Raw genomic sequence first — 24,765 nt, 5'->3', positions numbered from 1 at the left:
GAGCGGCGCGATGGCGGCGGCGGCGCGGCGGCGCTGAGGATGATATCGCGATACGCGCGGAAACCGGTGCAGGCGTGAGTGGCTGCCGCTACCCCGGTCCCCGGCGCGGTCCCGATGCCCATCCCAGTCCCAGTCCCGATCTCGGTCGCGATCCCCCTGGCCCCATCCCGGGCCTGCCGCCCGCGCTCCCCCCAGCACCAAACAGGGCCCCGTGACGGCCCGGTCACCCCGCGTCCCCGACGGGAGATGGTTCCCAGGATTCCCGGGATTCCCGGGATTCCTGAGCACCGGTCCCGGCCAAACACCGGTGTGGCAGAACGCGATTACGTCCCTGTAGTTGGCTTTTTTCTCCTGACCCAGGAGTTGGGTCAGTTCTGACTTACTCGGCTCGTGTACTCTTGTTCCATTTAATTTAATTAATCTACAAGGATAATGGCATTGTCTCCGCTTTTAGGGAGCTGTGGGCCAATTCACAACATCTTAAGTTCAAGTTTAACTGATTTTGAAGCCAAGACTTTTAACTTCATCTTTACCCTAGAGTTAGTTTTGACACCTTAAACCTAAAGCTTGAGCGACAAGAATTAGCCTTCTAATAGTAATCAATGTGTGCACAGTCCTTGAGAAGCAGAAAAGAAAAACCTATAAAACTTACTGGGAACTCTGTAAATGTTTTTTCTTGTAAGTAATGGCAAGTTCCACTTCTGCTTTTTTAGACAAGGACTCCCAAAACATGCCTTGAGGCATCACCCACTGCCAGAGCCAGGGGCTCAGGTGTGCTCAGCCACACCCACCGCTGAAAGCCTCGGCCAGACCTCCAGGTACTTGTCACGGCATATCTGATACACCTGTTCTGATACAGCTAGGCTTTGTTTACTGGCACACTCGATTTGTCATTGTTTATTGTGGGCTCTTTTGCTTGCTTTTTTTTCCGGCTCAACGCGTGCGTTTCAGGGAGTCGGGAATCCATAAGGAATCGGATGATCATGGGGATCCACAGACTGCTAGCCAGAGTTGTGTTGACACCTCCACAGAAGACAGCTCAGTCTTCTCCTGGGGCTATGACGTGAGTAGAACATAATCAGCCAAGCCAAATCTAGCACAGAAAGACACTTGAAATACCACTGCAAAGACATGTCAGAATAAAAATACTTGTATCTGTCAAAAAAATCATGGTAGTGATTATAGAAAGAACATATTTTTTACCTCTTTCTATCTTTCAGTTCAAAACACATTAGGCTCATACTATTCCATTAATATCCTGCATTTCCACCAAAAACTTTGGAAATGCAAATCATTTAGTGCATGAGTCTATCTGTAAATGCTGTTACTGTGGAACCCCAGCCATGGCTGGATGACTTTCAGACACTTGGCGTGAGTTTATCAAACTTCTGCATACTTGCATGTTTCTCAAAATACAGGAAGTTCCTAAAATATTATTTTCCTTTGGAAATGTTTGTTTTATTCTCCATCCACCAAAGCCAAGTGTGCTGTTGCCTTCTGGGAGGTGAGATGGAGCTGTTTGGATTTAAATGACCCCGGAACTGACCCCATTGTGTCTGCATGTAACAGAGGACCTGACCATCCCTCAGGTTCAGGGTTTCCCAGCAGTCTGCATTGCTTCTTCTGTTTGCTGTTGTTTGTGGACACTGGAAGCAACAAATCCTCCATTGCATTAAAATATCACTGAATTTTATCCTTCCTGTTCTGATTTCTTTAAGTCTTGTAACTTAATGTAATAATACGGGTATTTCCAAATGTTTAGTAGCTTTTCTGCTGTGCCAGTGTAAGCTTTTCATGTGGCTGCCATCAGTCTTAACGGCAGGCTGCATCATCTCTGGGAGAAAATTATTTAAAGTCAAAATCTTTCTAATGCAATCCTGCTAAGCTTTAAACAAATAGTTGTCTTTTTCAATTGTATTTTAAAAATCATTTAAAAAACCACTGCAAAGGCTATTCGCTAGGCATTTTCTTTCCTCTCTAGGAATTTGATAAAGCTGCCACGCAACAAGTTCAGCAGATGTTCAGACAAATTGATGAGCTTCTGTATGAGCAGAAGGAAAACGTTCATGTTGAGGGACTGCGGGAAGAATGCCATCAGTGGTCCTCCAGCTTTCCTCATCTCAGGTATTTTATTAATAGACTGATGCTAGTACCTTCACAACAAGGGTAGGGATGCACACAGTTGCTCTTAAAACAAGTGGCAGGGTGGGTTTATGCAAGTATGTGGTAGACACAGATAAAAAGATGACTTTGGTGATGTGCCTGCCTGTCATTAATAAGCATCCTGTTACCTCACGTGTGGTTCCTTGACAGAGGTTTGTTGCTATTTGCGACTGACTTGGCCTTAACAGAGCAGAATTCTCTCTGGAAACTGAAACTCTCATCAGGAAAATGCACAGCTTCCCAGCAGAGCTTTTGGGATTTGCTGCTGTTCTTTCTTACACCCTTCAGTAAACGTACTGCCAAGGTTTTCTGCTGTATTTGTCCTTTGCTTTTGCTGTGGCAGGGTGGTGGGGAAGCAGGTGGTGATCCCCACAGACGAAGGGTATGGATGGTACTCGAGTTCCCCCTCGGGCAGTTTGGCTCCCTCAGATGTAAGTTCACCACAGGAAAAGGATTCTGATGAGTAAGTACCAGCAGTGAGCCTGGATCATACCAAGGTGCGAGGGCAGGTTTGTTCTCTGCTTCTTAAAGTGTGCAGCCTTCCTGTTAGGCTGAGTTTTGAACATGGCACAGTCTTTTTTTTCCTTTTAAACTGAATTTAGTACACTCAGATATTACCGCAGGCCTGGTTCCTACGGTATATCACCGTGTCCTGCAGCCATAGGGAGGAGGAGGAGAGAAGATCCAGCAGGCAGGAATTGTGCAGCAAGATTGATTTCTTTAATTACTTTACAAACTCTTTTATAGACTTTTTCTTCATAGTCTAATTGGACAAAGGATCAGCCACCCCTTGGGGGTGATTGGCTAAAATCCTAAAGCATCCATTGTCAAAATATTTTCCTGCTATACCATAAACAAGACTTTTCAAGGTTGCAGGTGGCTTGGTGGTTTACATACTCTGCTACCTCTTCTGTGAGAGAGAAAAGTCTCTCATGGACTTAGAAACTAGCAAGAAAATCCTTGCTAGCAGCATTTCTGTATCTACACTCAGAATAGCAAGAATACATAGCTGTGCTTTTGCCGACTACAGTGAACTGGCCAGTAAATAGAAGTATCTTTGCTGCTGCTGACTTCTTAAGAATGTGTATGTGTTGTAGCTGGTTTTATTATTAATCATCTGTTAAATCTGCCTAGGACTTAAAAAATTCAAAGCACTATGTTAGTGCTGCTTTTATTTTTAATATTTTAGAATGCTTTCTAATTAGCTTTGGATATTTTTTCCCTGAAGTTTCAGGTTCCTTAGCAAGAATTAAAAGGTATCCAAACCAGAAGTTGTTACAGTAATGAATAATTTGTTTGCCTCAGTACTGCTTGCCCTTAACTACTTTGCTGTCTCTCAGTTATTTGAGGTGGAATAACAACTTATCTTTATTTCTGCTTTCTGAAAACTGTCACCTGTTCAGATTTAGTGTTTTTGGCAAGAAGGTGCCTCTTTTTGTTGCTCCTGCTCACAAAAAGGCCGACCCTTCCAAGTCTCCAACCTTGTGTTCCTCAGAGAGCGATGAAGGGGAAGAGGAAGTCATTCTCTCTGAAGGCATAGTGGAGGAATACTTGGCATTTGACCACAGAGATGTGTAGGTATTGAATATTAAAAGAGTACCAGTGTCCTGGGGTTCCTGCAGTTAAGATACAGATACTTGATGGATTTATTTTTCTTTTCTTTACAGAACTTCCAAAGGCCTGAGGTTGCCCAGGCACTGGGAATTCTCACAGCCCATTTCCTAGGACAATTTATTTTGCTGAATTATTTTTAAGAATATTTTGGTAATTTTTCATGCAGTCCATTTTTGTGCTTGGTTTGAATAATTCATTCCATCATAACTAAGAGCCTGTGTATTTAAACACCATTTATTTTTTATACTATGTCAAATTCACTGCTGTTAGTTATGCAATAGCAGTGTGCTGCTTCTGTTTTGTACTGGCATTTTGGACAGAATTGTACCTTCTTGGATTTTTTCCAGTGGTAGTTTTAAGAACTAGAGTGGATTTTATGCTTGTCAAGAAACAATTACCACTATTTTTATCTTTCTGCCCCTTTCCTTTATTCAGACCAACAATATGAACATATGGCCTGGGTAGAGACTCTAGAGGGTGCTGTCAGTTCCTGACTACTTAATTGGTTTTAATAATTAAAGCCACTTAGCTGCGTGGACCATTAAATTCAAATTGTTATGTTTCTTGCTTTGACCAGCAACAGGCCAGAGAGACATTGCTGCAACAAATAATATCACTCTCTCGTCTTCAGGATTCTGTGCTCTCATTAGATAGAGCCTAACAATGTGATGAGGAAATAGCACTGTAACTATTGATTTTTTTAATGTGAATTTGATCTCATGGGTAAATTATTTATTGTTCATGAAGTATCATTTATAGTCATTCTGTATAGAAGACCAGGGTGTGTCATTCATCTCTCACTGAGGTCGATGGGAAAACTGAAAGTAAATACAGGAAAATGTGTTTCTGGTGCAGGTAATGCTTACATTTTTACAGGGAGGAGGAGTTGCACGAGAGGAAAATGGGACTGTCCTCTGGAAGACAGAAATTGGGGTTTCCTCCCGTCTCTCCCTATTCCTGCATGAAGGATTCTGTGCTCACGTTTGTGTTTGATGATGTGTGGAGTGAAGTCCTGGTCTGCATGGAAGAACTGATCTGCAGGCACTGGGAAGGGTCAGCCTCTGGTAAGGATCACAGTTAAAGTGAGGGCTCAAAAGGGGACTGCAGCTACTTTTGCAAAGATGCCATGGGAGAGAGATGTGTTTGGGAATGATCCCTTCAGTGGGAATAAAAAGGTTATTTTGCTAACAGTGTGAAACATGTCTTCAAAAAACTCAGCAGAATTCATCATCCAAGAGGACTGTCTCTAAAAAAATTGGATTCATAGCACTGTCCATGACTAGCACTGCCAATATTGACAGGAATTCTCTGTTGCTTTGCACAGATGATGAGAAAAATATCCTAACAGTAGAAACCCTCCGAGCAGATGCCAAAAGCCCTTTGCAGTTGGATCCTCTGCCAGCCTTGTTACCTCGTGTGCCACACACAAAGATGCCCTCGGTGACATCAAATCTGGTAAGGATTTTTAGCCAGCTGTTGTTTTTTTGTGGGGATGAATAAACACAGTGTTACCTCAGCAAACAGATTGGTTGTGTTTAGGTAAATAACTAGTTTGGACTTTGTGTGAATGGTGGCTGTCCTTTCTGACACTTAAGTTCTGTTATTACTCAGTTGGAAGTTTTAATTCCTACATTTCTCCTTGATACGTAGTATTTTACATCTGTGGTGGCTGTTGATTAAGGATGTAGTTCTTTCCACAACTTAATGTTTCGATTAAATGGCAAGGTTGAGGACTGTGTGTGTGGGATCCCATCCTCACATTTATAGTTAATTCAGCCAGCAAGAAGGGAGACATCTCAGTGCAGTTCTAAAACAGTTTTTTTCTCACACACTGAATTTAACTGTATGATCTGCTTAGGTTATCTGCTCCTAGAGTGGTGAGCACCAAAGTGTTACCTATTTGTTCCATTTTAATTCAACTCTTTCCTTATTTCTCTTTATTTTTTTCTCCTTTATTTCTTCCCCCGCCTGTCCCTTGTGTCCCCTTACTGTGTGTGTAGTGCCCAAAACCCAGATGTGGCCGCAAAAGCAAAAAGAGGAGAAAAACACCTCAAGTATGTATGGGATTAAAGCTCTGCTGTTTTCTATTTGCTCTTGTTATGGTGGGTGGAACCTGATGTCTTTTCCAGATCAGTCTGTATCTCAGAAAAGGAGTTTGCAGATCTGTTATTGACATAAAATGTCAATATACCCTGAAAATGATTTTTGTAAAGCTTCTGATTAGTCATTGTTGGAAGATCAGTGAATGAGCTGCTCAGCTGGAAAAAATTTAAATATTAGGACATAGTATTAGGACGTTTTCTAAGCACTACTAAAAAATGAAATGCTAAGATCCCTGTCTTAGATGGGGAAATAATATAACCGAGTATACATCTGGATGTCATGGAAGAAATTAATGACTCTTCTCCAAAAAGAGGAGTCTGTAAATATGTGTGTGTGTGTGTTTCTCTGCCAAACAGCAATTTACTTACTTATTTTTTTAAATTTCAGGTAAGTCTCTCTCAAGGGTCAAGTAGTGGTTCTCAGCGTAACCTAAATGGCTTGATGGTGATCCATGGGATCCAGTTACACCAAAGGAACCTGCCTGTAGTGGAGAAAACACTGTAAGAACTACAGATCACCTGTTGTAAATAAAGTAGAGCATTCTCACAGTGAGAGGGATTCAACCTAAAACCTTGTGAGATAAAATTCCTCCACCAGAGAAAGTAACTCTCAGTTATTTTCCTGCTTGCTTGTTTGTCTTCTGTGAAAGAGTATTACTTGATATGTTAAAAATGGACTCTCATAATTTCTGCCCATGTATTTTATGACTGAAGTCACCTGTAGGTGAGCACTTGGGTAACAGAGTAGTTGTCACGTTGACCATGTCTCTTTTGGTCTTGTAATTTTTTCTTTTGTTAGGGACCTGGATGACAAACGGCCAGGATCAAGTTCCCTCCTCTCCACCAGGACGTGGCCAAATCGTCCCCTGGAGCTCAGCACCTCATCCCTGTCCCGCTGCACAAGGAGAAGGAACCCCCCCCCACGGACCCTGCATCCCATCGGGACCCCGCGCTCCGGAGACGACGTCTGCAGGCGCCTGTACGTCCCAAACCAGCCTCTCCCGGCAGGGTACCGGGGCAGAGAGCGCGGAAAGCATGCCTGGGTAGGGAGGACAGGGATTACTGGAGTCAGGAGAGGAAGTGCCCCTTAAAGCACAGCTCCCCTGAGAAAGCCGAGTTGTTAAAGCTGATGGTCACTGTGCTGCCAGCTGCGAGTCAGTGAATCACGTACATTGCCAGATTCAGGTAGTTTTGCACAGAGCAATAGACCTCAGTCTTTCCTCTACAAGTGAAGTGAACACCACCATCTCTTTCTTGACATCGATGTCTTTTTCTGCAGCCTATTTTCAAGGTAAATTTAAAAATCTGTGGTTTTTGGAGGTCACACTGCATGTTGCTGTTCTAGCCCAGAAAGGACTATAAAAATGTTAAAATAGGTTATCTGACTGACCAAAGGGCACTTAGTGAGCCCTCGATCACATCTAGAATATCTCACTTTTATTTTGCACAATGACCTGACTGAATGGACCATTTACAGGGACCACAGGGTCTCAGGAAACAATGCAGGCTTTGATAGACCTGTCTATTCCACATGTTGTAAATTGATTTTAGTTTTGCAGTTTACCTATAAACTCATCCAGTCTGTTGCTTTCTTATCACATACTGTTGAGAGACTTATTCCTTGTCCCTTCATAACTGGTACTTCTCCTTCCAGTATTTTATGCTTCTGTTCCCTTTCCTCAGGCTTCAGTCAATCTAAGAAGTACTGACATCTCTGCTTTATTAAAATGTATTTTTTAATGTAAGTAGAGAGCACTAGGGAAGTCTTTTTTAAAGTGTAGATTATGGCTTGAAGCTTTTCCAAGGTATTCTTACAGAAGTCAACTCCAGAAGGCCAAAGAAACTGACAATATTACACCTTTCCACGTGCCAAACATATAAACTGTGTGTTTTTTCTGTTCTTACTGGTGCATTGCAGCCTGACTGCACAGGAGCAGCTGGCCTCACCCTCCCCACTGCTGCTAAACAGAAATCACCCCCTACCACCCATTGCCACCACCACCGTGGCAGAGCGTGGGAGCGCCACAGGACCCCACAGGCAAACGGTAACAGGCACAAGAATCTCATTTTATTACTCAATAATCTAAAGTAGTTATCACAGCTGCCACAGAGTTCCAATTTATTTGTTGTTTTGTAACAGCAAGTCAAGTAGATGCACGAAAAATGCTGTGTCATGTCTGAGCAACAGCATCACCCAGCGTTGCATGCTTAATTCTCATTAACGCCAATTGAATGTTTCCCTCCTCATAACTAGGTATAAAATGATTCACTTGGAAAATTAGCTTTAATTCCTGGGTTAATTACTTTCAATGTACTGCTGCACTAAAAAAAAAGCCGTAACTGCTATTTCTCCTTGCAGAAACCTCGAGGGAACTCGAGCCGTGCTCACACTGTCACGACACAAGAAGACACTCACCAGCAGCTCCAAGAGCAGCTGTTCTTACCTGATCCCTTCTCCAGGCCTAACACAACCAACACATCCTTGGTAAAGCACGGCTGAGTACACCAGATCATCCTTAATCACAGATTAGAGTGCTTTGACAATTAACGTTAATCAATGTCCAGTCTGTTTGAGTAACAAATACTCTCGGTTTAATTTATTGAAACACCTACTCTACTGATACCTTCTTGTATCTCACAAAGTATTTTTATCTAAGCTTTGAAAGCTGTAATTTCAGCAACAGCTTTTAAATAGCTGCTTGATTAGCTTCTGTGTGTAATTTCAACATCCTGGACTCAGCAGTTACAAAATCTGCTTTGGAACCGTACAATTTCCAGAAATGGCAAGACTTGCCTCTAAGTGGCCCAGTGATCATTCTAAATAGGTGTTAGAAAAGTGTATTTTCTACTTCTAAAGTTGATTTGACCCTTCCTTAAAGCTTCCCTTAGACCTTTACAACATCTAACCCATTACCAAATACACGTGTTTAAGTAGTTTGTAGTTGCATTATAAGCTTGATGATTTTTTTTCATGCAAACAGAAATAACTTGAACTGTATTTTCAGCCAGACTCCCAGCGCCGCCGTTCTTGCACTGTTATTGATTATAGTAATCAATCCTGGACAAGGAGAGGATCGACACCTTCAGGTATGCTCATCAGCCACAGGGCTTACTAAGATCAAACAAAGGAGGCTTTTGGGACAGGGATGCCTTTTCTACAGGGGTACATTCCTACAGGTGATTTCCACTGGGGAGGTTTTTCAAAGTTCCATCCATGTTTTTAATTTGCTGTTATAGGTGTGTTATCCTTGCTATATCCTACTCTACTCCAGAGTATAGTTGGGTGCATTTTGTTGGGGTTTTTGTGTTTTTACTACCACCAAATATTTAAATCAAGTAAGGAAACTTAATGTGACCAGCCCCAGTGCCTCTCAATGTCCAAGTTTTCAAAGCAGGAGTTGTCAGCTTAAACAGAAATAATAACTTGAGGTTAACAAAGGCACTAAAACTGAAGTAACTTGTTTTTAAGCAGGCAAGGAGTGATTCCTACTGAAATTATATATCTGCTCCCCCCGTCAAAAAAAATGCAAGATGAGTTTTCTGACTGCTGTATTGACCAAAAAAAATCTTAAATTATCAGAAAAACTTGGTAGACATGAATACTTGGTGAAGTATCAGGGAATGCAGTCACTCCCTGCAATGCAGCAACTTGGCAAGCACAAACTTTGCCCCTTTTGGAAGTTATAAATAAATGCAGTTGATAGGCATGTGTTGGAGTAAAAAGACATTTTAAGTTTTCAGCTAGAGGGAGATGTTTGGTACTTAGCTGTGATACCCTCCCGAAGTCTCAAGGCTGTCCATGATCTCTTTGTTTGTCAGGTCTTCCACCACGTGGTTCTGTGAAAGCCCACGGCCGAAGTGGATCAGGCACAAAAAGCAAACAGGGGCTCTAACGTGCCATGGGGAAGCGTCCACCCATCTGTCCCTCTCCAGAGAGTCAAGAACCACCCCTCCTTCCCAGCAAGGTCAACGTTGTTTACACAGAGTTTTCAAACACCCTTCCTTACAGATAGTTATTTTTATATAAATCTAAGCAGCAGCTGCCAAAGATTAGAAGGGGTGCACTTAAACATTCCATTTTCTACCAGCAGAGAAAGTGATGCTCCACTGGAAGGGTGAATACACTCCAGTGAAGGCCAACTCCTAGGAAACCTAGCAAACACTCTCAGTCTGTGCTGTTCTCCATGAGGCTGGTGACAGGTTCATGTCCTTACAGGCAGGCACTGCAGGACCTGCTCATTCTTCCCTTAGGAAGGTTAACCTGGCCTTCCACAGCAGTAGTGATTTTCATTTTTTTAAAACTGTATTGATATGTTTAAAGCAATATTGTACTAGCAAAAGCAAGCACTCAGCTTAGGCAAGTGATGGATGCTGTGGTGGCTGCAGCAGGTATGAACACAGGTGTGTAGAACCAAGGCAGCGGTACAGGTGACCTGGCAGCTCCAAGCCTCTTCCTGAGTTATAGTAAAACCTTTTACCTCTTCCTCAGTGACTGAAGAAGGTTGAGCAGGCAAAAAGAAACTTCTTACTATGAGTAGTTTCAGACAGTACTCAAAAAAAGTCTTCCTGGTGAGACATTTTATGGTAATTTCACAGAATAGCTCAGTGTCCCTTTCTAAAAATACTGTAATTACACAAAATTTATGCAATCTAACATAGTTCCAGAAGCCACATATGCAATGGAGCTTTTAGGAGCTGTGTCTGCCCTGTGTGACAGACCTAACAGAGGCATTGGCTGGAGTTGGCCTTGTGGCTCCAGATAAGACAAAAAAATACACGAAATACAGGCTTCTCAAAATAAGTGATTAGTTGAAGGTCTTACTCCCAAACAATAAGTGCCAGACTAAAGTGTAAAAACAAGCTGAGGTAACTACTGGCTGTATTTAAACAAAGTTGGGATGCTCCCCAAAACCAGTTGTTCCTTTCTAGTCCAATTAAAGAGCAGTTTTCCTATATTTTCTTATTATTCTCCAAACTACAGTTCAAAATAGAAAAAAAGCTTCCCCACTCCAGACCAGCTAATGATTTTTCATCAATACTGAAGTTCACGGTCCAGTTGATCCAAGCATGCTTTAATCAGAAACAGGGAAAACCTAACTGGGTCAACCTGCCTTTGCATTTCCAGAAGTTAAAAAAACAAAAGCAGCTCTGAGCTCAATCTAAACCTCTTAAGTTTGCAGAGAGAAATTGATGCTCACCAGAGGCCTCTACTCACTAAACTATTTCAAAATACAATTTCTCTTCTGGAACACTGTGCAGTGTGTCAGTTATGTCAGGCAAAGTGCAGATAAGCATCCCATTTGTATCCGTGCCATTCCTCAGGGACCAAGTGAGTTTTCTGTAGCACGAGAGTCACAAAAACAGACAAACTTGAACAGACTTCTGTTAACACAATGTAGTGTTTTACAGCCTAGAGAAGTCACTGGGTTTAAAAACTGCAGTCCCCTCCTAAGGCCATTTTTGTTTCCTGTACAGATGGTTGACACCAGGGACTGCTCCTGGACTGTTACTTATTTTGTGTAATAAAATTAACCTTCAAGCCCTGTGTTAAAAAACACAATGATATAATCTACTTTCTCAGAATCAGGGTAATTTTTGAGAGCAGACAAGTAAAAGGGAACAGAGAGACCATCTACCTCTGGCTTCCCCCCAGGAGCTGTTGTTGAAGCTGTGAGGGCCTTCAACTCCCAAAGTGTTCACCTTGTGGCTCCTATGCCTTTGAAAAATAATCCTCCGTGGAAGTGTGCAGGATTTACTTGACTGAAATCAGAAGAATCAACACAATTGGCTTGTTGTGAACAGCTTTTTTAGAAAACACAGAGAACTGGGGAAGCAAAACTCTGGAAAAAAAAAAAACAAACCAACCTTCTCATTTATTAAATCTGCAGTTTTCCAAACGATAAAACTACTGGAATATCTGAAAAACACCTGTTGAGCTGATGTGCAAAGACCTTTAAAAATAGCAGGAGGTTTGTTACAGAAGAAATGTGTGAACAGCACACATGGATCTAAACTGTAGAGCACCCCAATGGTTGGAAACATTAGCACAGCAGTGCCTTGTCTTCCTTGTTCAGGATGCATTCCGTGTCACGCCTCCCAATTACAGCCAGTCAATGCACACAGTCCAAAACAGGAGCCTAGAAAACACCCCAAATTCTCCCAAATCCACGTCTCCATACAAAATTAAACCTGTTTTTTCAGTCTACGCCGTTCCTTCTGCCTTTCTTTTCTTGGCTGAGGTCTTCTTTCCTCCTTTCTTAGCACTGCTCCCATATTTTGCTTCCAGTTGGGCCAAGAAGTTATCCATTTCCTTTTCTCGATCTCTGCTTCGGCTCTGGGGAGGGGGAAAAGAACACCAACCAAACTCAAACCTTTTGTAACTTCCCAATACAGATTATCCTACCAAAGTTTGATAGCTACACAAAATCTTGAAATATATTAAACAGGGAATACAAGCTGCAGAAAGTTTAGTACCATCATTGAAACTCCCAGTGTAACTGCCTAAAACTAGAAGTTAAATATTTTGAGTGCATATGCAATAACTGTAAATTTTTAAAAAGACACAGGTAATAAAATCCGTACTGTACTCTGATTCTACTTAAATTGAAGTACATATATAACATTAAGGCCAGGTTTTAACCTCAGGAACTCAGAAGAGTTGCAAGGATCCAAAATCAAAGATGCTCAGGGAAAACACAATTATAAGCCAGTAACAAAGTTATCTGCAACAAACAGAAAACTTTAAACTTACTTTAATCAGTGCTTGCAAGTCATTTTCTCCACCAAGGCCCAGTTCATCTTTAGTCTTTTTTGCCTCTTTAGCTTCTTTTTCTGCCTAAAAGAGCAAACAGGTTTTTTTAACAAAGTATTTTGCATGTTATCTGACCAAGTCTCACAGGAGTTACCAAATACTTTTTTGGGCATCTCTGTACAAAGAGCTGCAGGGAAACACAAATGGTTTCCAAGTTTGGCCACAGATGAGGAATCAGGCAAAGGAAATCCATTCTGGTTCCACCATTTAGCAGAGCAGGAGGCTTTTCTGCTCTTTCAGAGTGTTGAATGTGATGTTTGTCCCCATCCCTGTTCCCACACCCACTTTTTTTTGTCTTGGTAGATATTACATTAACTTAAAGGTTACTGTGATAGGCATATAACATTCTACAAAGCGTCCAAAAGTACACAAGAATCCATTTAGGCCAGAGCAGTTTCACACCTGCCAGAAGTCAACCAAAATGTATTTTCACCACTTATTTGTTTTTGTTAATTCCAGCAACTCACAGCTTTGTAGATAAATGCAGGGACATGCTAAACTGTAATAAGATGTTGTGTATAATAATGAAATAAAGAAGTAAAAAAGCCTTCCACAATGATTTGGGGTGGGGGGTGATGACCACAGGTGACCAGATGTGAACAGCAAGGTGTGTAACCCAGCAATCCTGTGACAAACATCTCAGGAACAGAGTCACGTATTTCTGCCAAGGGAGATTCAAAGATAAACAGCTGATGCAACCTACCCGCCTTCTTCTGGACATCATCTTCCGCTTCGACTCCTTTACAAAAGCCTTGAAGGACGGGAGCTCCCCAGAGTCGATGGCTTGCTCTATCATTTCCCGTATCCTGGGCTCATCCGTGTAATCCGCACACATCACGGACTCCATGATCCGATCCATGTCACCCTTGAAATTCATGTAGGCTGCCTTCACATCAGCCAGCTCTTCCGCCGAGTTTTTGTAGCTCTTCTGGAAGTCTTCGATGTCCTTCACGGTGACCTGGAGCAGAGGTGATGCTCTGTGAGTTACAGGACTGACTCACCAGGAGGATTTAAGAGAAAATTCATAAAACCAAACAATGCCAGGTTCTTCTGTCTCCCAGCCCCATCCCGCTCTCACCTTGAAGAGCAGCTGCCAGTACTCCAGCCAGTCCCGCCCGTCCTGCAGCACCTCGGCGTCGTCATCCACCGTGCCCGTCTCATCGTACACCGCGCGCTGCTTCTCGTCGCTCAGCACGGCGTACACCTTGCCCAGGATCTGCGGGGCCAGGGGTGGCCGGGAGGTCACTCGGGGAGCGGTCACTTGGGAGTCAGTCACCCACAGTCAGTCACTCAGGGGGCACGGGGTTAGTCACTCAGGGTTGGGTTGGTCACCTCGGGGATGGTCAGTGGGGTGGTCACTCAGAGGGTGATGGGTCAGTCACTTAGGGTCGGCTGTTCGGGGTTCAGTCACTCGGGGGCAAAGGGCCACTCACTTATGGGATGGTGGGCCAGTCACTCGGGGAACCGGTGGTGATGCCTTTTCCTGGTCTTAAAATCAAGAGTCATACACGGTTAGAAGGGGAAAAAGGATTTTACCTTGGTATTTATTTTAAGGAACCTTAGGTGCACACGTCCAGGTCATGTGCATCGAGATGCACCCCCCCCGAGTCTGCCCCAAAAGATGTGGTATAACATTATAGGTGTTACTAATTAGCAGATCTATCAAAGATTCCCCAATGAGAGGCTCGAGTGAGCCCCCCTCCCCAAGGAACCTTCCCCTGGACGGTTCTATCTTGGTTTACAGAATGTGTTCTGGAGAGGACCTTGGGCTCTGGGGCACACTGATCCCTACCTACGAAGCTTCTAAAATGTTTAGTCTCTCAGCTTGACAAACAAGTCCAAGAATGTAGGGGAAAAGCACTAGGAATACAGAAGCTGTAAAAAGGTATAACAGGGGTATAAAAGAAAAGGCAAAAAATCTTCATGGCATCAGGGGGTGGCTCACTCGACGGGTTGGTCACCCGGGGGGCGGTGGGTGGGTCTCACTCGTCGCCATCACCGCCCCCCTCCCTCCGTCTCTCCTCACCTGGAAGCGGCGCGTGGCCTCCTCCTTCTGCTCGGGCGGGACGCGGTCGGGGTGCAGGCGCAGCGAGGCGCGGTGGTAGCCGCGGCGGATCTCCTGCGGGGACGCGCCGCGCCGCACGCCCAGCACGCCGTACAGGTCCGCGGTGCCGAACGCGGCCTCGCACTGCTGCGGCAGCGCCATCCTGCCCCGCCGCGACCGACGCCACACCGCCCTTCCCGCCCGCTCCGCGCCCGGAGTGCGGCTCCGCGGCTGCGCCGGGCGGGAAGAACCCGCGGGGAAAGCTGAGGGGCGGTGCCGCTGCTGAGGGGAGGCGGAGGGGCCGCCATGTTGGGGGGAGGCTGAGGGGCGGCCCCGCTGAGGGGAGGCGGAGGAGCCGCCATTTTGCGGGGAGGCTGAGGGGCGGCCCCGCTGAGGGGCGGCCCCGCCGAGCCGGGCGGCCGCCTCTCCGCCCCTTGAAGAGCTCCGGACGGCGGGGGGCTCTTCGTGGAGTAGCGTTCATGACCTGATGGAATTGATGGGATCGGGCCGGGAGCGAGGCAGGAGCGGGGCGCACCCCGGCCCGTCAGGGCGCCTTGGGGTGTCCTCGGTGCCTCTGTGACGCGCTGGAGCCGCCGGTGAGCGCGGCCTCCTGCCCGCGACCGCCGCGTGCGCTTCGGTACAGTTACCGCCCGTAAAATAAATGAACGGGACTCCTCCTCGGCTTCCCACTGTCCGCCGGTAAACAACCAGCTTCCCTGGCAGAGCAGCTGTGGCTGCCCCTGGATCCCTGGCAGTGCCCAAGGCCAGGCTGGACACTGGGGCTTGGAGCAGCCTGGGACAGTGGAAGGTGTCCCTGCCCATGGCAGGGGTGGCACTGGGTGGGCTTTGAGGTCCCTTCCAACCCAAACCATTCCATGATTCTTTTGTGGCTCGTTCAGGCCAGGTGAGATGCAGAAAATAAAAATTATTACTTTGTATTTCTCATGCCTGTTGAAATGTGGAACGTCTCAGTCCCAATACCACAGAGGGGGCAAACCCCAACAACACCAACTCAGATTTCAACTCTTGGTTGCAGAATTCAGAAGGTAATATTGTAAAACCTTAAAAATATATATAAACATTATATTTTAAAATCCCCTATAAAAGCTATTAGTAAGGCATTATTTATTTATAAGTGATTATAATAATGTATTATAAAAGCCGATAAATACTGGAGAGCTTGGCTGGTGTTTACAGCCTGATTAAGTGTTTGTTTTGGTACAGCTCAGGGTAATAATAATAAGTATATATTGAAATACCGTGTTTACAAATACTAACGTACATAATAAATATTGTAATAATTTATCGGTATAAAAAGTCACCTGCAGTGATTATTTCGGTCACTTCTGAGACAATGTCCCCTCTCTTACCCAATCACCTCTCCTACTTTTTCACGGGTTTTCCAAATTTAGCGCCATCACTGACTGGAGCACTAACACACCAGGATAAAGACAACACCCACAGGGAACGCCCGCGGTTCCCTGCGGATACGGGGATTTAAAGCTTCCCGGTGATTCCAGCTCGTTTTGTCAGGCTTCGGGCACCGCCCACCCGGGAACCGGCGGAGCGCTTTGAGCGGCGCACCCGGAAGCGGCGGAGCGCTTTGAGCGGCGCACCCGGATGTGGCGGGAGGTTCGGCTCCAGCATCTTCGTGATGGCGGCGACACCGCTGCGCGTGTGAGTGGGACGGGAACGGGGCGGGACACGGGACAGGGACAGGGTCTGCTGAGGTTGCGGTGGGGCCGGGCTGGACCGTGACGTGTCGGCCGCTCTTAACGCGCGGTGTCCCGCAGGCTGGCGTGTGGCGACGTGGAGGGGCGGCTGGAGGCGATCTTCGGGCGCGTCCGCGCTATCCAGGCCAAGAGCGGCCGCTTCGACGTAAGGCTTGTGGGGCTTGTGGGGGGGAGGTGGGCGCGGTGCCGTTCACGCGGGGTTCCCTTTCCCGTCCCGAGACGGCCGAGGCCGGGAGCCCGTCCGGGGTGGGGTTCGCGTGCGGGAGATGTGCCGGCGGCGCTCGCGTGGGTGTTGATGTCCCGTCCCTCCGCGGCAGCCACCCTCCTCTTTCTGTTCGGTGTGAGACGGGGTTTGCAGCCCCTCAGCCCTCCCTGTCCAGCACCAAAGGACTGGGAGGAGCCGTGATCTGTGCAGGGAAGGCGGGAGAGCAGCTGGCTGTCCTTTTAAACCCGTTGATGTTGCGTTTAACACAAATAAACACAGAGGAATCCTTTCACTGCAGCAAACCAAATGCTGCTGAAGTGGTGCAGGCAAAGCCTTTGTGTGTGTTCTGTCTGTGGTGAAATGGCAACTCCCGCTTTATCCGGTGTTTTTAGATGCTTTTGTGTGTCGGGAATTTCTTTGGCTCTACTTCCGAGGCAGAATGGGCCGAGTACCGCACGGGGGCCAAGAAAGGTAAGGAAGGAGGGTGGTGTCACCCGGGGGGGCTGGCGCTGCTTCACAGCCCTCCTTGGAATCCAGGAGCCACAGCTGGGCACTGTGGTGTTAAAGCAGTTATAGTCCAGCAGGGAAACCCCACACAGGAGGGAAAGAGGCTTTGTGTGGAACACCCCTGGGTTTAGGGCTGGGGATCATTCTGGAGCTAATCTTGCACAAGCAGGGGAGGGAGTTGTGGGTGGAGCAGAGGTTGTTCACCACCTGCAGCTGTGGGAACACCGGGCTGGGGACTTTGCAGGAAGGTTTCTTGTCCTGTGCCCGTTGCTCCCAAGGCGTGCTGGACGGTCTGGCTGGGTGGGGCTTCCTGCTGTGATTCCTGGGGAATGTGGGCTGGTGCTGGTGCACTGGAATTAAAGCTCACTGAGTGCATGAGGTTTCTCCCTCAGCTCCAATCCCAACCTACGTGCTCGGTGCTAACAACCAGGACACCCTGAGCTATTTCCCGGATGTCAGCGGCTGTGAGTTAGCTGAGAACATCACTTACTTGGGTAAGGCTGCAGGGGGTTTGGGGTCAGGGAGCTGCCTTTGCCTGCTGGGGCTTTAGTGAACGTTCTCTCATCTTCCCACTTTAACACCTTCTTTTTTCTGGGAATTTTAAGTGGCATTTTTTATCCTTTGGCTCAAACCAGAGTTGAACTCACTGTCAGTACAATCTGTGTAAAATGTGAAAGAGAACCCTGCTTTCTTGATTTGTTTTTTTTTTTTTAATTTCTCTGACACTGAACTTGCTAACCAGAAGGAATAGTGGTTGCAAGAGCCTGCTCTTTGAGGGAATCTTATTCCCAGAGCGTGCCTGTCTCTGCAGGAGAAGGTTTGAATATGGTTTTGTTTTGTACTGGAGTAGCAGAGGTAACAAGCGAAACGTAGCAAAGCTAAAAAGAAAAATCAGTTTCTTTCCAGAATTGCCACCTGGCCCAAAATATAATGAAGCAGAGGCACTTGGCTTTTTCCACTGAGACTCCATATTGCTACGGATGAATTTTTGGGAAGCAAGATGGCAGGGAGGAGGGGGAAGACTGGGGCTTGTCTGAAGAGCTTCATTGTGGGCAGGGTTGGGTTTGAGCTGTTGTGCCAAACAATGTCATTGCTCTGGGCACAGAAAATGAGCTGCCTGTGAGGACAGCTGCAGTGGCAGCGAGTCAGGACTGCTGCTGCCCCTGGCCCAGGGATGCCGTGCCCTGCCTGCAGCTCAGGGCTGTGTGTGTGTGTGTTGCTGCAGGCCGCAGGGGCGTGTACAGCGGCTGCTCAGGGCTGCAGATCGCGTACCTGAGCGGCACCGAGGCGCAGGAGCAGCCGGCGCCTGCCCACAGCTTCAGCGCCAAGGATGTGGCCGAGCTGAAAACGTCCCTGTTGTCAACCCCGAACTTCAGGGGTGTGGATATATTGCTGACATCCCCCTGGCCCCGAGACGTGGGGACTTTCGCCAACAGCGCGGTGAGTGCTCTGTTCCCGGGGGGATTTCACAAAGGGCTGCCTCTCTGCTTGCTCTGGCAGTTCGGGTTGTTGGGCCCTCTCTGAGAGCTTGAGAAAGCTGGGAGTAAAACCAGGGAGAGCAGGTGTTCTGGTTCTTCAGAGCAACAGGACTGAGGGGGAGGGGGATTTGTGAGACCTCAGGGCGATTTATCTGTCCCCACCACTTTTTAAGTGTGTTGGTGTTTATTTCCTTAAGTATCAGTCAGGTGGTCTGGTTCTTCCTCAGTCTGGATTTTGAGAGCGTTGTTTCATTTGTGTCCAATTTTGTGTTGTTAATGTTTCTCAGCAGAAGTGATTTTCAGATGATTTGAAACCTGCCTGGACAGCAAGGCCACACATGTGGCAAAAGAACATTTTTTGCTTCCTCTCAGTTTCTTCCAACATCCAAAAAGAGATACAATCCTCAGTTTAAATGCGTGAAGAACCTTCCCTCGCAGCATAATAACCAACCCTGCTGCCCTTGGGGTTAGAGAGAAACAATTTGTAGGGATGTTCTGACTTAAAAAGGAAACTCAGACCTCTGTAGTTGTTCAATGTGTCATTCCACGTTTGACTTCCCTTGGCACGGATTTTCTGGGACTGTATGCACTCGGGTGTACAGAGAAGTATATTAAGCCTTTCTTTTCCCTGCTCTTTGACAGGTTTAAATAAAGCTTGGTTTGTGTTTTGTAGGGAGAAATAGATACCAAGAAGTGTGGCTCCAAGTTAGTATCAGATCTAGCTGCAAGTCTCAAACCAAGGTACCATTTCGCTGCCCTGGAGAAGGCCTATTATGAAAGACTTCCTTACAGGTTTGTGAAGTCACGTGAAATCTCATTTATTTTCTAGTAAGGGTTCCGTTTTTAAGGAACACAGGAGGATCGATGTGCTGCCTGAGTATCTTCATGGCAGACAGGGGTTCTCCCACTGTCCTTTAAATACTTTATGTGCTGGTACAGCCAAGTTTTGCTTCCTTACAGGAATCACATGGTGCTACAGGAGACCCCACAGCACGTGACGAGGTTTATTGCACTTGCTGATGTTGGCAATACAAGCAAGAAAAAGGTACTGACACCCTTGAACATTTCTTCTTTTCTCAAGTACAACAATAGGGCAGTGAGGCCAGTTAGAGGAAAGCATCAGGCACTTAAAAGCTTGGCTGAAGTGGAGGTGTCTGGCTCACTTGAGTAATAGGTACCACTTGCCTGTTATGTCAGAAGGGTAAGGGCTGTTCTGAGGCACAAACCACTGAAAATAACGAACTTCTGGGATGAGGTTTTTAACCTGTTTCTCTTCTTCCCTTAAGAAATTTACAGAATATTGGTTGGTAGTTAAGAATGCACAGGATCCAGGCCTGATAACAAAAAAGGCCAGAAAGAAGGCCTGAAAATGGGCAGGGATCAAGGATGCACTCCATAAACTCCTGGGTGGGACACTGGCACGGGGGGGTGTTTTCCCATGCCCTGCCTTGACACAAACACCGATGAGCTGAGTGGTGTGGGACTCAGGGTCTTAGGTGATCTCCTCAGAGGTGCAGCTGTGGCAGGAGCTGCTTGTCCCTGAGCCCTGTGTTCGTTGCAGTACCTCTACGCCTTCAGCATCGTGCCCTTGAGCTCCATGGACCCCGCAGAGCTGGTGAAGCAGCCTCAGGATGTCACTGAAAATCCCTACCGGAAATTGAGGAAGGAGGCTCCCAAGAGCAAAGCCCCGCTCTGTGCAGAGGTACCACCCTGTGCTCCTCCACCTGTGCCCTCTGGGTTCACACTGTGTGCTCACAACACTCCTTGCCTTTCCCTTTGGGATATCTCTGTCCAAAACTCTGCCACAGAGACAGGCTGGGAGAGCTGGGGGTGTTCAGCCTGCAGAAGAGAAAGCTCTAGGGAGACCTTATTGGGGTCTTTCACTTCTTAAAGGAGGACTGTAAGAAAGATGGGGACAGAGTTTCTTCCTCTGCAGCATCAAAGCCTTCTAATGGCATTTTGCTGTATGAGATAACTCAGTCATATGTTTTCACCCTCTGATGAGTCTGTGACAGGTTAACATCTCTAAGAAATAAAGCTGTTCTTTTGGCACTGGCTGGCAAATTAAAAGGTTTGAATAATCCATAAAATCAGGCAATTCTGAATGTTCAGCATAAGGCTGAATAGGAGAGCATAATGATTTGGGGCAGCTCTCCCACAGGTTTTTCCCTGACTGAAGCAGGCAAAGTCTGCTGCATTACTAGGAGGACAGATCATTTTGTTCCAGGATATTCAGAAGGCATTTCTTCCTGCAAAGGGTGCTCAGGCCTTGGCAGGGGCTGCCCGGGGAGCTTTGGAGTCCCCATGCCTGGAGGTGCCCAAGGAAGGGCTGGAGGTGGCACTCAGTGCTCTGGGCTGGGGACAAGGTGGGCATCGGGCACAGCTTGGACTCCATGGGCTGGGAGGGCTTTTCCAGCCTCAGGGATCCTGGGATATTGATGCTTTTCAAAACTGGTTCACAGCTCTTCAGGAAAAATCAAATTCTTGTATATCCTGTCACTTTCTGTCATGCAATTCTAACAGGCTTCACTTTTCGTTTCCTAAACAGGAAGAACCAGCTTGTCAGTTTTTCTTTGACTTGAACAAGCATCAGGGAAAGAAACGTCCCTCAGATGGGAAAGAGAGAGGGGACTCCCAACCCAAGCAAGCCAAGAAACCCCATAAGTGTGAGGATGCTTTTTTCCTGAGCTCTTCCCTTGAGGCACTGGATGGAGCATGTCATTCCATGTTGCTCCTCAAGCTGTTGAGCTGTATGTGTCAGCTGGCCAGTGAGCTCTGTCATGGTGCTGGCTGCTGGGGGAATGCAGAAGGAGGAAGGGTCCCTTGTTTCCAAGGGAAGGGAGGCTTCAACAGGTGAAAGAAGGGCCGAAAGCTCTTTGGGTCTGTGGTGGTTGTGGTTGGGCTGATGGCATTTACCCTCTGAACCAGAGTAGCCTCTGAACATGGCCCTTTCACAAAGCTCAGCTCAGGTATCACAATTTGGGTGTGAATCCAGGTGTTTTGTGTGCGAGGAATAGGCCAGAACTGACAAGTGTGTTTGACAGTGTTTGCCCTTGTCTGTACCTGTGCAGTATTTTACCTCATTTTGATTTGTTTGCTTAAATTTGCTGGTGTTTTCTTCTTAGTGAGCTGCAGCTACTAACTCCTGGAACTACTAAACTCCTCCTTCATGAGGTTATAGCATTCCAGGAGAATGGCAGTCAGCAGGGTGTGACTGCCACCACCTCCTTTCTTGCTGGAATTTCCCTGGCCAGAGCTGTGTCCTTCTGACACCTTCAGCACTTTATAGACTGGGAAGGGTGGCTGGCAAATGGCAGGTTTTCTGTGTTCTGACAAATATCCCTTGTGCTAATCCGGGTTTCCTTTCCCAACAAAGCTCAGCCCACGGGGCCCTGCTGGTTCTGCCTGGCCAGCCCAGAGGTGGAGAAGCACTTGGTGGTCAGTATTGGCACACATGTAAGTACCTGTAGCATGGGCTTTGCTGGGTCAGAACCATGCTAAGCCATGGCAAAACAAAATATGAAATTCCAATTTTAAATGTAAAACAAACTTTATTTGCATCTCTCGGGCTTGCTTTCAGTTTCTTTGCATCTCCTTTACAAACACATTCGTCTGCAAACATATAAACTCTTAAAAAGTGAAGCGTGGCCCAGTTTTGTTCCAGCAGCAGAGCTGGATTCCAGTGTCAGAACGCTTTTTGCTGTGCCAGCCCTCTGTTACCATCTGGCAAAACTTTTCCAGCTGGAAGTCAGCTGGGACCTGCTTTGGCAGCAGGATGCACCGGTGCCAGATCTCCCTGGGATGGCTGGTTCCAGTTTTGTTCTACAGAGATGAAAGAGAAGATATCTCCAAGATGTACTTCAGGATGCTGACTTTGAAGCTTAGTCTCTCATTTTTTATGCGCTTTGCTTGAAGTTACTGCTCCTCTACAGCATAATCCACTTACAAGGGCAGGTTTGTCCTCAGGCCTAGTTTAGATTTTTAAGTGGATTTTTGTGTCAGAGTAAGAAATTCCTGGCACAGTGGTGAAGTTAACTCAGCTGCTTCCCCTCAGACAAGGCATCAAAAGATACTTTTTTTTTTTTTTTTGGCCTTTGGCAGTCCCTCTGTCTCTCATTCCTCTAGGGATTAATAAATTCAATATAAAAATAAATTCAAATAAAATTGCTAATACACAATCCTAATAAGCAACATAGAAGACTCTCCTGAGGCTGGGGGTAAATTCCCAGAGCACAGCGAATAACTGGTGTGTGTTGTTTTACCCTAGTGCTACCTTGCCCTGGCCAAAGGGGGTTTGTCACCTGACCATGTCCTGATTTTGCCAATTGGGCACTATCAGTCAGTGGTGGACTTGTCTTCAGAGGTGCTGGAAGAAGTGACCAAGTACAAGGCTGCCCTAAAGGAATTTTTCAGAAGCAAGGGAAAGAGATATGTCCTATTTGAAAGAAACTATAGGAGTCAGCATCTGCAGCTACAGGTATGGTTTGGGTGTCACCCTGGGAAAACATAAACTTGCACTGAATATAAACTCCAAATGAATTGAAAGAGTCATTTAGGGGTTTATTGTGGTGGTTGCTGTGTGTGGCAGATCTGTAAGTGCATCAGAGCTGTATCAGAACTACCACAGAGATCAGACAGGAGAGGGCTGTGCTGAGAACTTCAAGCTTTGAGTTTTCAGCTCTCTGTCCAGCTCCTACAGGAAAAAAAGTCATAAGTTTAAGCCTGTAGAGATGGGCGCTCGCCTGTCTCGTGTGATGAGGCTGAGCTGTACTGAGGGGCGCACCAGCTCCAGTGATGGACTGATGGCTTTCTGCAAACGGATTGTCTTCTTTTTATGGACATGTCCCCCCTCTCCAGGTGGTTCCTGTCCCACTGGACCTCTGTACTTCTGAAGACATTAAAGAGGCCTTCATTGCACAAGCACAGGAACAGCAGATTGAATTGTTAGAAATCCCAGAGCACTCGGATATCGCGCAAGTATGGGGCCAGATTTCACCTGTTACTTCCCCTCTGTCCTGCCTAAGCCGCTGTTTGCCCCTGAGGTCACTCTGTGGGGCAGGGTTAAACTGGTGGAGGCAGAGCCTCATGGACTTGATCTGGGGATGTGCCAGAGATGTTCTGCTCTGGGAGAAGTTCCCCTGAGCAGTAGATGATTTCTCAGCTGAGAAATATGTGAGTGTGGCCTCTTCCTCCAGAAATGTTCAGTACTAGGCTGGGGTGACCTAGCTGAGGTTAAGAATGACCAGATCTGCCTGGTTCTCTTGTTTAGTCACTCACTGCAGAATTAGAGCACAAACTACAGTAGTGCCCAGGCTGCATCACCGCTGGTGATGCCAGGAGGCAGTGACCCACTGCTCCTCCCTCCCAGGGAAGGTATTGTTGGGGTCAGTTTGTAGGGTTATTTTTCCAAGTTTCCTCCCAGGAGAGAGGACCATGGCATGGGGACAGCTGGGTCCCCAGGGCTCCTGAGCTGGCTGGGAAGAGGGTCTGCCTGTCACCTGGTAGCTCTTCCCAGACCAGTGTCTCTTCCCACCTTTCTTCACAGGAAGGGTGGTTATAGACTGCCAGGGCGGTGGTGGAGTCACCAGCCCTGGAGGTGTTCAGGGGAAAGATCGGACGCGGCCCTCAGTGCCATGGTCTAGTTAGCAAGGCGGTGATCGGTCACCTGTTGGACTGGATGGGCTCGGAGGCGTTTTCCAACCGAACTGATCCTGTGGTTCCGTGATTCCCGACCCGCAGGTGGCTCAGCCGGGGACGCCGTACTTCTACGTGGAGCTGGACACGGGGGAGAAGCTGTTCCACCGCATCCGCGGCCGCTTCCCGCTGCAGTTCGGCAGGTGCGTGCCCCGCCTTCCCGCCGCCGTGCGCGCGCCGCCGCGGTGCCGTGCGCGCGCCGCCGCGGTGACGTCACGGCGCTGTGTTGCAGGGAGGTGCTGGCGAGCGAGGCGCTGCTGGCGCAGCCGCAGCGCGCGGACTGGCGGCAGTGCGCCGCCCAGCGGCCCGAGGAGGCGGCGCAGGCCCGCGCCTTCCGCCGCGAGTTCGAGCCCTTCGACTTCTCCCTCCGGGACTGAGGCGGCGCTGCGGGCGGCGGCCCCGGGCGGGCGCCGG

At 47.1% G+C, this 24,765-nt stretch overlaps 3 protein-coding genes across 4 annotated transcripts; 2 read left to right on the top strand and 1 right to left on the bottom strand.

The window, feature by feature from the left end:
* The first annotated feature begins 4 nt into the window (after positions 1-4).
* On the top strand, positions 5-11,616 carry FAM149B1 (family with sequence similarity 149 member B1). Of its 2 annotated transcripts, XM_069018882.1 has the most exons (15): positions 5-74; positions 714-818; positions 952-1,063; positions 1,982-2,124; positions 2,507-2,626; positions 3,567-3,737; positions 4,654-4,841; positions 5,102-5,232; positions 5,778-5,831; positions 6,268-6,380; positions 6,679-6,858; positions 7,798-7,924; positions 8,239-8,364; positions 8,885-8,966; positions 9,699-11,616. In XM_069018882.1, exons 1-15 carry the CDS (start codon positions 40-42, stop codon positions 9,770-9,772), a joined length of 1,761 nt encoding a protein of 586 aa, XP_068874983.1. In that variant the 5' UTR covers positions 5-39; the 3' UTR covers positions 9,773-11,616. The 2 variants fall into 2 exon arrangements, with proteins under 2 accessions (XP_068874983.1, XP_068874984.1); XM_069018883.1 differs by lacking the exon at positions 8,239-8,364.
* A 102-nt stretch (positions 11,617-11,718) lies between these two features.
* On the bottom strand, positions 11,719-14,984 carry DNAJC9 (DnaJ heat shock protein family (Hsp40) member C9). The gene is made up of 5 exons (XM_069018885.1): positions 14,717-14,984; positions 13,769-13,906; positions 13,394-13,648; positions 12,631-12,714; positions 11,719-12,213 (listed from the first exon to the last, which is right to left on the bottom strand). The coding sequence occupies exons 1-5, from the start codon at positions 14,894-14,896 to the stop codon at positions 12,082-12,084; spliced, it is 789 nt and encodes a 262-aa protein (XP_068874986.1). The 5' UTR covers positions 14,897-14,984; the 3' UTR covers positions 11,719-12,081.
* Positions 14,985-15,129: 145 nt separating this feature from the next.
* CWF19L1 (CWF19 like cell cycle control factor 1) lies at positions 15,130-24,728 on the top strand. The gene is made up of 15 exons (XM_069018884.1): positions 15,130-15,780; positions 16,147-16,411; positions 16,528-16,612; positions 17,065-17,143; positions 17,572-17,673; positions 18,405-18,619; positions 19,331-19,449; positions 19,618-19,702; positions 20,219-20,359; positions 21,206-21,317; positions 22,034-22,113; positions 22,925-23,134; positions 23,515-23,634; positions 24,397-24,494; positions 24,584-24,728. Exons 2-15 carry the CDS (start codon positions 16,389-16,391, stop codon positions 24,726-24,728), a joined length of 1,614 nt encoding a protein of 537 aa, XP_068874985.1. The 5' UTR covers positions 15,130-15,780; positions 16,147-16,388.
* Positions 24,729-24,765: the final 37 nt, after the last annotated feature.

This window comes from Aphelocoma coerulescens, chromosome 6, assembly GCF_041296385.1.
Source record: "Aphelocoma coerulescens isolate FSJ_1873_10779 chromosome 6, UR_Acoe_1.0, whole genome shotgun sequence".
Classification (NCBI taxonomy): domain Eukaryota; kingdom Metazoa; phylum Chordata; class Aves; order Passeriformes; family Corvidae; genus Aphelocoma; species Aphelocoma coerulescens.
Note: the sequence above shows the minus strand (reverse complement) of the source record. Positions and strands in the feature narration are given on the sequence as shown.

Coding starts and splice junctions, on each gene's coding strand:
- DNAJC9 (XM_069018885.1), bottom strand. CDS start 14,896: ATGGCGCTGCCGCAGCAGTGCGAGGCCGCGTTCGGCACCGCGGACCTG. Junction 13,907..14,716: donor AGGCCACGCGCCGCTTCCAG/GTGAGGAGAGAC, acceptor CTGGCCCCGCAG/ATCCTGGGCAAGGTGTACGC. Junction 12,214..12,630: donor ACTTGCAAGCACTGATTAAA/GTAAGTTTAAAG, acceptor CCCCCTCCCCAG/AGCCGAAGCAGAGATCGAGA.
- CWF19L1 (XM_069018884.1), top strand. CDS start 16,389: ATGGCGGCGACACCGCTGCGCGT. Junction 22,114..22,924: donor TGGTCAGTATTGGCACACAT/GTAAGTACCTGT, acceptor GTTTTACCCTAG/TGCTACCTTGCCCTGGCCAA. Junction 24,495..24,583: donor TTCCCGCTGCAGTTCGGCAG/GTGCGTGCCCCG, acceptor GCTGTGTTGCAG/GGAGGTGCTGGCGAGCGAGG.
- FAM149B1 (XM_069018882.1), top strand. CDS start 40: ATGATATCGCGATACGCGCGGAAACCGGTGCAGGC. Junction 819..951: donor AGCCTCGGCCAGACCTCCAG/GTACTTGTCACG, acceptor CGTGCGTTTCAG/GGAGTCGGGAATCCATAAGG. Junction 2,125..2,506: donor TCCAGCTTTCCTCATCTCAG/GTATTTTATTAA, acceptor TTGCTGTGGCAG/GGTGGTGGGGAAGCAGGTGG.